The sequence below is a fragment of the Dermacentor variabilis genome, chromosome 3 (genome assembly GCF_050947875.1).
Source record: "Dermacentor variabilis isolate Ectoservices chromosome 3, ASM5094787v1, whole genome shotgun sequence".
Taxonomy (NCBI): Eukaryota; Metazoa; Arthropoda; class Arachnida; order Ixodida; family Ixodidae; genus Dermacentor; species Dermacentor variabilis.
The window spans coordinates 119494597-119507488 of NC_134570.1; the positions used below are offsets into that span (position 1 = coordinate 119494597).

The window sequence follows — 12892 nt, forward strand, 5'->3', positions numbered from 1 at the left end:
GTCGTCTGCTTGCAGACAGTATACTACAAAACGAAATGTTTCTCGTCTTCCAAATGAATGAAATCTTTATCTAAAAAAATGTATTTCTTCTTCTCAAGCCCAAACACGTTTTCAAGTAGTAGTACCTGTGACTACTGCAATTTATAACTATTAGCTTCTTTGTGTCGTCCCTAGGTGGTATCGCGCACAGCGAGAAGAAAAAAGAAAAGAAAACGACGGGAAGAGTGGCGCACTTTTCAAGAGGCAGCGACAACATTCCAGTGGCTCGCTGGCACCGATGATGGGGTCGATTTCGCTGTACAACCAAATAATATTTGCTTCGAGAAACAAAAACGACGCCGGAATTCACTTTCTGCTTTATCTTCAAACGCGTTTCGCATCTCCAAACGCGTTTCGCACCTCCTTACTCTAGAAACGTCAGCGCAACAACCTAAGTTTTCAACGGAAGCGCCATTTTCTCGAATTAAACTAAGGATTGGATTCAAACGTGCCATGCCGCAGCCACCTGTTGGATCCAATCGAATCCACCAGACGCGCCATGCGAAGCCGTATGATCGCTCCAAACTTTCCAGCTCCCGTCGGGTTCGGCGCCTAGCAGACGAAATGCTCAGTGGGAGGATGATTCACAGGAGCGTGTCGTCATTTTGACGTCACCTAAAAACGTGGCCGCGCCCCGCGGCTGACGACGTCGGCGCGGAGTGGGCCAATCGCGCGCACCGCTAACCGAACGAACGCGCCCAACAACCATTTCCGATCCTACCCCAAGTACCTTCCGCAACGACTGACGGTCGAGCACGGCGGGTACACTGGCAGTCCCAATCTCAGGTTAGATGAAGACATCAATGAGGCGGAAATCAGAACAGCACTCCAAGGACTCAACGGCAAATTAGCCCCAGGATTGACAGGGTTAACGACAAAGCCCTCAAAAACCTGGACGTCAGATCCGTCACCGACTCACGGGCTATATCAACAAGTGCTGGAAAGAAGGCCGCATCTTGGAGCAGGGGAAGAGGTCTAAGGTAGTCCTCATACCCAAGCCGGGAAAGTCCTCGAGCTTGGAGAACGTACGGCCATCTATCAGGTAGTGCGGGAGTAAGGCCTTTGAACACGCCTTCCTGAACCGTATCAACAGTCATCTTAAGCCTCCGATCCCGCCTGCCCATGTAGGACGTCATGCTACAGCTCAAGAACTAGACCCTTGACGACAAGAAATACTAGGGCCATTGTAGGGCTAAACCTGGAGAAAGCATTCGACAACATCGCTCACGAGTGAATCCTAAAATAACTGTCTCATATGAACCTCAGAGAAAGAGTCTACAGTTACGTGAGGTACTTTCTAAGCGATCGCAAAGCCACTTTGACGGTCGGCGACCTCGAGTCCGAAGAAAGGACAGAGGGAAGCACAGGCGCTCCCAGGGCTCAGTTTCATTTCCGCTACTTTTCAACCTAGTCATACTGGGGCTCCCCAGCAAACTACGGAAATCGAAGGAATCCACCATGGTATATATCCAGGCGATATAACGATCAGGGCGGACCGCGCCAGTGACGACCAAATTTACAACGCACTACAAACGGCCATTCACAATGTCGAAGAGTATCTGCAAGGAACGAGACTCAAATGCTACCCGAGCAAGTCCAGACTACTCCTTTACCGATCCACGCATAGAGGCATGCGCCAAAGAGATATACGGGACCGCGGAAGTACGAGGAAATCGGCCTGTGCACTCAAGACGGAAACGCAATCCCCGAAGTTAACAAGATCGGAATCATCGGAATGATCATTGAGGCCGCAGGAAATAACGGCGAAACCATGAACAAGCTCGAAGGCAAAGTCACTAGTGCCATGAGACTCATAAGAGGATAACCAACGGACACCTGTGCATGAAGAAAGAAAACTCCGTTCGACTGAACCATTGCTTTGTTGTTAGCCACATTGCTTACGTAGCCGCCTACCACAACCGGTACGTCGTTGAAAAGAACAAGATAACACGCTCATCGGGAAAACCTAGGAGGTAGAACTGGGCCTTCCGGAATCGACGAGCACCGAACCCAGCTGTGCATACGCAACACACTGGAAGAAATAGCCGAAGCACAATGCAGCTCGAACGCCGCTCGACCGACATGACGGGAAGGCACATTATGAACAAGCTCGGCATAACGTACCACAACCAGCACGGCCAGAAAATGCAAATACCCGACAAAATCAGAAATCAGAGGGACACCGTTAAGGTGGTAAACATCCCAAGAACCGTGTACCCCTATTACAAAGGAGACAGAAGAAATGCAAGAACCGATGCTCTGCTACGTTCACTCGGCAGGGAGAGGAACGCATGCTTTCTCGATGCAGCCGAATATCCAAACGGCCATAAATACACGCCCATAGTCATAGACACAGACGCCAAAATTAAAATCGCATGGACGGTATACACCAAACATTCGGAAATAGGGAGGAAGTAGCAATCGCGCTGGCGCTCACAGATCAGGAATGCGAAGTCGTACTAAGCGACTGGCAAACGGCAGTAAAGAACTACGCCAAAGGTAGAATTTCCAAGGGAGCCTTGGCCATTCTGGCCAAAGCGGGCAGATCAGAAACCACGAGCTCGAGGATCGCATGGTTCCCTGCGCACGTTACCACGGGAGTCGATGCCTTGCCGAACCTAAACGAGACGGCGCACCGGATTGCGCGTGACATGACCCGCCGCACCGAAGAGGGCAACGCCTTTCGCACGATGGCGAATGCTCCTCGCGCAGATCGGAACAGACTCGCTAGGTACGGTGACATGACCAATACATATACCCACCGCCGAGTCCGAAATACCCACCGATCCCACCGCCGAGTCCCAAATTTACCACCGCATATAACCGCGGCCGAGTCCCAAATTGAACAGGTGCGGCTACCATCAGCAACCCATCAGCAGCGGCTACGACTCGTGAGACCCTAAACTTATAATGCTTGCCCCCTTTCACAATCCTGATTTGGTCCGTGGCCTGGACGCGGCCGACGTTGGCGAATAGGTGAACGCCCGTCAGCACTAAAAGGTATGAACCAACGAATATGCTCACCAAGGTCATCATCTAGCTCGGCGGCACCACACGCGTGTGGTACCTAAGGCATGAGGGGTATTAGCTAGCTGGACCATCTTAAATAAAAGTTGCGTCAAACGGAGAATGCGTTGGTCTCAAGGTCACTGCGAAACCAGGCACTTGCAGCACGTGTTCAGGAATGTACTCAGACCGACGTTTCATACATATGAGACGTCTTGGATCTTTGCTGCAAAGCTGGTGATAAATCTACCAAACAGTCCAGGCGGCTAGCATACTGAAAAGAATGACTGACGGTGTTTTGATCTTGTTCTCCACAACGTCTCCAATTGCCCGTTTTAAATAGTTGTCATCTTTAATTGGCTAGGAGCAGCCATGCCACGCGCCGTATTGTGCCTTTGTCCAATACAACTGCGACGTCGACTTGTGAGGATCAGCCCGCAGCCAACCATCACTGAAACCGTAGCTCACGTCGTTCGCCGCGAGTTTGAGACCGCCTGTTTGCCAGCTATTCCCGTGACCCTTGCCAATCCATCACTGGCAACCAGTGCTATAAACCGGGCCGTTTTCCGACAGGAATTTTAGAAAATGTGTCGCAACTCCGTGCGCTCGTTGACGCATCCGAGCATGCACCACGTTTCGCGTGCCCCGCTTCCTCGGCCCCGCAGTTCTTTTCCGACACTTTTCGCAACCTGGGGCGCTATAACGTATAATCTTTGTTTTGAAACTCTTCTGCCACTCCGCGGGCGCTATAACGTAAAACTACCATATTTTTATTGCAATTCTGCAACCAGCCCTCCGCGATTGGTCAAAATCTTTCTTGAACCATCCCAAGTTACCCTGTCTGTAACGCGATGTCACGAAAACCGCGATAGCTCCCGATCTGATATGACTCGTACACACTGATTATGCATGATCGGACTGTACAGAAAAAAATGTATTTCTGATTCACTGCCATTTCGCCTATAACCCACGGCTATTGGTCAAATGTTTTCGGGCTGCACCCACTCCACCTGCCTGTCACGCGACGTCACAAAACCGCGATAACTCAACTCGTCAAAGTGACGTGTGCGCGTATAAGATGCATTAATATGCCAAACAAAACTGAGTTTTTTTTTTCTGAATGGCCGCAGACTGCCCCGTTCCAAAAGGAACAAAAGATGGCTGCCGTCGAATGCTCAGGCACGGGTTACTCGCACCTGCCGGAGAGCATGGGTTTATTTGCGTACAATAAAGCTTTTTGCATGGCCGTGTAACGTTATCGAGCAATTCCGGCACGTTTATGACCTCGCTCGGCCAACTCGTCTTTGCTGAGGATCCGTTTTAGCGTCATTCTTAACTTTTCGTTGCATGCCGGCGCGATTTTTCATCAGCTAAGTAAGGAAAAGCGGACCAATCAGATGCTGGCACCACCTCTTCATGCGGTTATCGATTTTTCAGTGCACTGGCTCGGCCCCATCGAATCCCTCTCAATTGAACGTGCTCCTCGAATCTTGTCAGCCGATCAGATAAGACAAGCCGCTCACTGTAGTCAATGATATTCGTTTTAGAGCAAACAAAAGTGACTTCCTATATATCAGGGGAGCGTTTGATTGGTCTGTTTAGACAACACTGCGGGTCACCGCCCGATGCTTGCGTCGGCGGTTAAGCAGATTTGATGTCAGGAGATTGGAATAAAAACATATTGGAATAGCTTTACGTTACAGGGCCCCTGATGAAATGACATCCGCTTAATGAAAGAACTATAAGTGGGCCCACCTAACTTGTTGCAGCACCATAGGTGCTACAGGCGAACTACGAACTCGCAAAGCGCATCCGGATAACTACTTGCACAGTTATAAGGTAAGACCGACAGCGTCTATCTTGCTTTATTCATTAATCAACGCTGACCAAACAAGAGATGCCCGGAGAGTACGTTGCTAAAAAAGCTGCCTTATATTCATCACGTTAACACGCGCTTTCGTTTACAGGGCTTATAAAGACCATTCTAGTTCAAAGACACCGCGCGCGTAATTGCAACCAGAAATTTCGGGGAAGCCGAGTGGAGGCGAGCATCCATAGACCAATTAGCACAACTAAGATAATTTTCTATGGTATTTCCTAATTCTTTTGTAGTGGCTGTTTTGTAATTTCCCAGAACGCCATCTTTTACTGTAGCAGTTGACTTTGTACTCGCATCACTATTGCCGCACGTCTGATTTCCTCTGCTTATCTCCCTCTATCTCTTCCAAATCACTTTCGTAGACTTTAGCTACAGCTGTTTAAAGCGGACGTTTCGGAGCTTCATTATCCAGTTGCAATAGCTGGTACGCTGTACAAAAATTTTGGCTATGAGATCGATGAATTTATGCTTCAGTAGCTAGTCTTTACATCCAGCCGCAAAGAGGAAGGGACCACAACGCTTATTAAAGCATAAAAGCCAACTACTTTGGCTGGTATAAATGAACTCCATATCCTGGCCCGAGCTGTTTAATAAGCCGACGTAAATGGTCTTTCCGTCCAGAAACCGCCTTTTCGGTCAAGCAGACAATACCGTTGACATTTGCGTGAATTAGATTTTGTTACGAGTAATATGGATGACATTGTCTACTTACAATACGTTACACTGCTCACAAGCGATATCAACGTGAATTGTTATCAGTGTGGTATTAACAGAACCCGACCAATGCATGTTTTTGGATCACGCACGCACAAGGTGAGGTGACTATACCTGCTCCCTGTGACATACACAACTTCTTGAAATGGTTACAGCTTTTCAAATAGAACATATCATGAAGCTACGTAACTGCAAGAACGGAAGAACGTTGACAGTGAAAGCTGTCGTGAAGAAGTTGCGAAATTCTTGTTTACGTTCTCTTGCTGTATAGCGGGTTTTTTGAACACTATCCATATATGAACTATTGCTGACTTACAGGAAATGGAGTTCGGGTCCCTAGAAGGAGACTACCCAGGCAATCACGTAATCGGCGTAAAGACACAACACGTAAGTCTTACGTGAAATTGCGCGCAATATTGTTTCAATAATGTAATATTGTCCCCCGTGCGTTTTTTAGTTTCTTTTGCGGGTTACCACTGTCAGCAGTATCTTCAACTATCGCTGTAACGCTCGTCGCGCTTTTTACGTTGAGATCTTCTCATACGTTGTCGTCACTTTACTATAAACCAGAATGGGCGCATCGTTCTTGTGCTGGGAGCTTCAAGAACAGGTGAACAAGTGAGAGGGATACCGCTCTGCATTTTCTTGCAAGCTCGGCATGCTTTTTGCTCCGCATGCTCAGCATGTTCTTAGTATGCGCCAAGAACCTTTTAAACAGAATTCCTCTCGCTCATTCACCTGTTCCCTCAGTCCCCGGAACAACATGGCTGCCCCCTACAAGCGCTGCAAAATTCAGGCCTATAGCTATTCGGGGTTCATGATCACATTTACGCACATTGTGAAAAACACCGCAGTATGCAGTATATCCTGTATCCCACGGGAGCATCGCCAGCTCCAGAGGTTGGAAGACTTGGAATGCATTGCCAATGGCGCCATCGCCACTTCCATCGGTGGGTATTTCGCTAAAAATAAATTACAGCCAAAACCATGTCATCATGACGTCACTGGTGTCTTGTGCATCAGGTGGAGAGAGGGAGGCTAGCCGTTCAAGCCAGCTTTTCTCGCGCCAACTGCGAACGTTATTTGTTCATATATATATTGTTACGCGAACAAAGGCTTAAACACTGAAGACTATTTACAGTTTATATTTATGAAGGCAACTTAAGCGCTGACCAGGTCACTGGACAGCTCGAAAAGTCGGGAACTGTTCGTGGTCTTGTCGAGGCGCCCGCGCGCATCGCCTAAAAGAAGCAAGCACTATGCCCATGTAGCATTACCGCCAGTGGCAGAAGCACCGTCTCGGTGCGTCTAAATATCTATGTTCACGCATCTCCAGATCGAGCGGGCAAGGCTTGGCCAAAAAAGCATCGGCGAACCTGGTCGTAAGTGCAAGACATGCCGAGGTGGCCGGTGGTTTCTAAGTCGTGAGGTTCATAAATACGAGATGAGTGGAGGTGCTTAAGAATGACGAGGATTAGGTCATCACCGTCGGGGAGAACGTTGTGGCGGTATAATACGTAATCCCGGAGGACAACTAAGGGAAAGGATGAATCTGATGGCGAAGATTCCAAGCGATCAATGATGGCGCGCAAGCTGACATCACGGCGTTGCTCGTCGGCGACGGGGAACAGTTGAGACACGGAGAAAACGCAAGTCTCGGCTTCTATGCCGCGGACGCTGTGTCATTCATCCAGTGGACAGCATGATAAACAGTCTGCTTCTTTCAATATGTATAGGCTGCCCGACTTGTACACTATGGCATAAGAATATTCTTGTAGCTGCGGAGCCCAGCGGTTAAGCTGGCAGGTAGGATCCCTGAGTGTGAAAGTCAGCAGAGTTTGGGATGGTTCGTGGTTACAGACAAGTGCGTGCCATAGAAATATGGGCGGAATATGGAAACCGCCCCGATGAGAGCGAGGTATTCACGCTCTCTTATAGAATCGTCGCGTGCTGGTTTGAGGAGGCTGCTAGAGTAGGTGATAGCACAGTGTTGTCCCCGTTGGCGTTGGGCTAAAACAGCTCCCATTCTATGACCATTGACATCAGTACGTACCTCTGTAGAAGAGGACGGCTCAAAGTGGACCAGTATGAGGTGATGTGGTGGTGGTGGAATTGTGGTGTGGTGATCTAAAGGTGGCAGCTTCAGCAGGACTCCACCTAAATGGTACATCCTTCTTTACAATATGAGTGGTCGGGAAATCGCTGCGAAAATTTTTACGAACCATCAGATCCGGGAGCATAGTCCTACACATCTTCGGGCAGCTTTGACAGACTTAGTTGCAGGAAAAGACATGAAAGCACAAATTTTCTCCGGGTCTGGTTGAATACCGAAGTGTCGACGAGATGGCCTACCACTATAATCTGCCGGCGACCGAACTGATATTTCCATGAATTCAGTTGGAGCCCAGCCTTCCTAAATATCTGAAGGATAGCAGATAAGCGCTCAATGTGTGTCCCAAATGTAGCAGAAAATAACATAACTATGTCTAGGTAGCAGAAGCACATGGACCCTTTTCAATCCTTGAAGCAAAGAGTCCGTCATACGTTGGAACGTTGCTGGAGCATTGCATAGACCGAATGGCATAACTTATCAGGGGTGACGAACACGGCCTTCTCTTAATAATTTTCATCTACAGAAATCTGTAAATAATCATACTGAAGCTCTATTGATGAAAAGTAGTTAACACCATGGAGACAATCGAAGGCGTCGTCAAGGCGAGGCAAGGGTTAGACGTCCTTTTTGGTAATTCGGCTGAGATGACGATAACCTACGCAAAAACGCCACGTTCCATCATTCCGTTTAACAAACACAGCGGGGGACGACTAAGGGCTCAACGAGGGTTGAATGATGCCTTTGCCAAGTATCTTGTTCACTTCATCTTGGAGAACGTCACGCTCGGATGCAGAAACTCGATATGGCTGGCAATGAATGGGTCTAGCCTCGTAAGTACTTATGTGATGCTTAACAAGAGATGTTTGGTCCTGTTGTCTATTGCTGAGGTCGAGCATGTCATAGTAGGGGAGCAGAGGCGTCGTAGAGCTTCCGCTTGTTCAGGCCATAGGTCCGCAGCAACCACTGGACTAAATCTTGCGTCTAGGCAAATTGCATCGTGTGGGGATGAAGGATCGGAGAAGACATCTATTGAAAAAGTCGTGACAAATTCATCTGCTACTACAGTAGGCAGCGTAGCAACCGATATGCCTCAGGATAGAACTTGCTCTGTCAGGCCAAAATTGACAACGTGGGAGGAATGTCCGGTTATCCGCAGTGGCTACGACGAAGGGGATCACAGTGATATTGCGCCTCAAAAGGACATCAGGAACAGGTGTGAAGACGTAATCACCATGGGGCACAAGATAAAAATGATAGTAAATCAACGAAAGTCAAGGCTTTAGGCTGCAGGCGGACGAAGATGGTCCTATTAAAATTTTTCAGCAGTTCGGCACGAGTAGGCGGGTGAAGACGGAGTTCGAAGCAAAATGGTACCGGCAGAACATTCGACCAGAGCGGAATGCGCAATAAGAAAGTCTAGTCGTAGGGTGAGGGCCTGGCGACATTTGGTCAGCACTGTGAAAAGAACTGGAATATGGCGGCCGACGCTGCTTATACGGGCAGGACACATTCCAATGACGGTGGCAGTGCTGCCATTTCAACGCGCATGGCTCTGCAGAAGCAAGTCTAAATACCTCCTTCAGTCTACGACTAAAATTAGTTCTCATTATGAATGCCTGGACTCCAGTGTCAATTATAGCCGTCAAAGGGACACCGTCGACTTGGACATCAAGTAACTTCTGGTTCGTTCGGAGCGTCAATGAAAGATTTCATCACAATGAAAATAATTCAGCCCTACCCCAGGAATTTCATTATCTAGTTTGGCCCCCGTGGGGGGAGGGGGGTATTCCAGAATAGGTCGGCGATGAATAGCAGCGCGGCTAACGCAACGGGGACCTGGGGCGCTGAGGTGACGGCGTGCGAGCGGGACGTGTGTTATCTATAGGAACGTCAGAGGTGGAAAGCATACGGTGGAGCATGTAGCGCCGAGGATCAGCTAATGAGCGAGGAAAGGGAGGAAAGTTGCTCCATTACAAGGACCTCCAAGTGATAGAGAAGTGGCGACCTGCATAACCGATTTGGTGGCAACGGAAGCAGATTACCTTGTCCGGAGTTCTCAACTCAGTAAGTTTGCCGAATCTAGGAAGAGAATACAGTTCGCTGCGAGGCACAGCTATCGGCAGAGGTCTGGTGTCAGCTTGAGAGACAGAACAGGCAGCAGGAAAACCGAAGCTGACGTATTCTTGCTGCACAGATGCCTGAATGAGGGAGATCGATAGTGCCGTTTTCTCAGTGGTGTGGTCAAGTGAGTGTGGATAGAATGGGGCTGGACTTACAGCCCCGAGCTAGCGGCCAACGATGCACATAACATTCTTATTGGAGAGGGGTGCACTGGTAAGGTTGACGCGAGATGACGTCGCAGCCATGTTATGGAGACGGGAGAACTTAGGAATGACGCGGCGGCCTTCAACCAGCTCGAAGCGGCGACATTCTTTGGCAGTGATGTTAAAGGTGGACACGCTGTAAGTCAACGAGTTGAACACGCTGTAGTGTACATTTTCACCCTCGATCATTTTATCGCCAATTTTCCGACAGTGAGCTAGTACGATTTGTGCATACGATTCGCTGGCACACTGCACCCTGAAAACAAGCTCATCCTGTCGGTTGGCGATTGGTCGGGTTTCCAAACAAGTTGCGGAGATTCTCTTTGAAGCCATCCAAGTTTGACCCCTACTCCTTTTGTATCCGGAAACAGGCACGCGATGTTCCGCCCAAGTAGGCTATATCTGGTAGTATTTTGGTAGTGTCCCAGCGGTTGTTCTGGCTAAAACGCTCGCACATGCTGAGCCATTCCTCACCGTCGAAAACATCTTGGCCAGGGAATATGCCACGATTGAGGAGACTAATAACCGTGACGTGCATTGTTTTTGGAGTCGCAAGTGTAGATGCAGATGAGGTGTCGTCACCGGGAGTCAGGGAAGAAACCTGGACGGTGCGGCCGCAGTGAGGCTGAGTGGGGAAGACGGGAAATGCCAGCCCCCATCACAATGTTGCAGATGATTGCTGGCGGAAGGCTGTTTACAATGTTTATTTAGAAAAACAACTGCAGCGGTGGCCAGTTCAGCCAACAACTCCAGAGCCAGGAACAGTTCGTCTTCATCCTCGAGGCGCCCGCGCGCATTGCCCCCCCCCCCCAAAAAAAAACAGTATGCACCTAGCAATATATAATATATAGTTCTCGTCGGAGCGCTGGCCACATGGGAAGTCGTGGTGCAAAATCCGCTGACATAATGGAAAGCCTTTTAGAGGACGATGCTGTGGCTAGCGTCCGCGTCGTCCCTTGGCGTTCTTTCTAACCGAGCCAAGGAGCACACCGAAGGATAGAAGAACGAACGCAGAGCGCGAATGAAACACGGGGATAGCCAAGAGAGCGTCAGGAGGAAAGCGGAGGAGGACGGGTGCAGCGTAACCGTGAGGCTGAAGGCTGAGGAGGAGGATATGGCGAAAGCGTGAGAACAAACACTTACTGCCGCAACAGACGGGCGCTGAGGCAACGATGGATATGAAGTGGCGCCAGAGTAGCGTGCATCGTCTGTTCACCGATGACGCCACCGATGTCGTCCTGAAACACGATTCCTTGAAAAAGCCTACACCGATGCAACCAATCTGCAACCAATCGATGCCGAGGTTCTTGAACCCCTTCCTAAAATTGCAAGAACAACAAAGCCTCATCTTACTACTAAATTCTCAAAGGCAGTATCCAGCAACTTCAGTGAACACGGCCATAGATACGAAGAAGCCGTAAGGTTTTATATATACCTTTTCTTTCAAAGGGCGCCACCATATTGCTTACTGTTGTGATCGGCCGTTTACCCCGCGACAACCGTCGGTTACGGATAACGCCAGAATAGGGAAAGGGCCGGCGGCCTCGTCATAGCTGTCCTCAGCAGGTGTGATTTATGGCCAGCAATGGAATACCTCTGTCAGGAGCGAGCCTGAAAAGACGGAAGGATCTGTCTGCCAAGACAGGTCCTTCCAGGAGTACCTCTGTCAGGAGGCGACATCATTTACATCCCAAGTCCTCTGCCCAGACTGCTCTGCGTCCGCGCCAGAGAAAGGCTCAGTTCCTCCTCCCCTCGACTTTTCGTGTAAATTAATGTGGGTGGCTCACTTCAGAGGAATCGGGCAACCATCCTCCGGATTAGCGTGACCCGATGTCACCCGTCTCTAACGGCGGATTGGGGGAAGGCGACTGGACAATGACAACGCAGGCATTAAATGAGGAGAGACGGACGCTTCTAGTTATCGGCTGCTGGAACTTGATCATGAACTTATTTTCCAGTACTCTTTGAAAACTCTTTTACATAATGTAAGTTAAACGTGTTTAAACGCCATGGATATCGGTCGCAGCCCCATGTTCCCTTCCTCCTCCTTGCTGAATGGATTGCACAAATCTTCACACCACCAGTCGCGACAGTAGGCAGTATACCTGACATACAACACGGGAGTGTTCGCCCATGCCAGCAAGCCGACAGCTCGTAGATGGCCTGTGAGCTGTCGGCTTGCTGGCATGGGCGAACACTCCGTGTTGTGTGCCAGGTATACTCTCGGCGGCAATTGCTATTCTATTGGTTGTTGCCTACATTGGAAAAGGTTCCATAGGACATATTGCAGTCATTTAACTTGGCCAAAGTTTCGGCTACCAGTGAGGCGGGTGGAGCAGCCAGCACGATTGCTGTGTATTTTTTGTTTAGTATTCTTTCAAGACTGTGCCCTTACTGCAACATTCTCTCGCCAATTACATGTTGTGGTATAGCAGCAAGTAGTAGTTAAGAAACATACGCGACGATCGCAACAGCGTGGTTACCAGGCTGCTTCGAAAATTTGTTTGTTGTTGTTTAATGGATTCTCTGCGTGTAGGGGGCAGCGGTAAAGGCAAATTGCCTGACAGCCTCTGCGCCCCTGCCGTTCAAGGAAGCATGACATATCATTCACATACATATCTGCCAAACATATCGTTAAATAAGTTCTACTGTTTGCTTTGACAAGCGTTCAAATTTTATCTGCATATATAGTGACCTACTGCCTCTTTTCCTGGACACGGTGGCCACAACCGAATAAAAAGATTGTTGGTTAGTAATAGCGGCATACCGTACAGTGTGAAGCATACATTTTGAAGGGGCCGAACGATCGCCTGCGTA

General features: G+C 49.1%; 1 protein-coding gene across 1 annotated transcript in view; it reads left to right on the forward strand.

Annotated features, from left to right (window-relative positions):
• The window catches only part of LOC142574707 (uncharacterized), a 182176-nt gene that overhangs the window by 99139 nt on the left and 70145 nt on the right, over positions 1 to 12892 (forward strand). The window contains exon 9 of the mRNA XM_075683735.1: positions 5957 to 6025. Within this exon, the coding sequence (XP_075539850.1) occupies positions 5957 to 6025 (69 nt within the window). The remainder of the gene's footprint in view (positions 1 to 5956; positions 6026 to 12892) is intronic.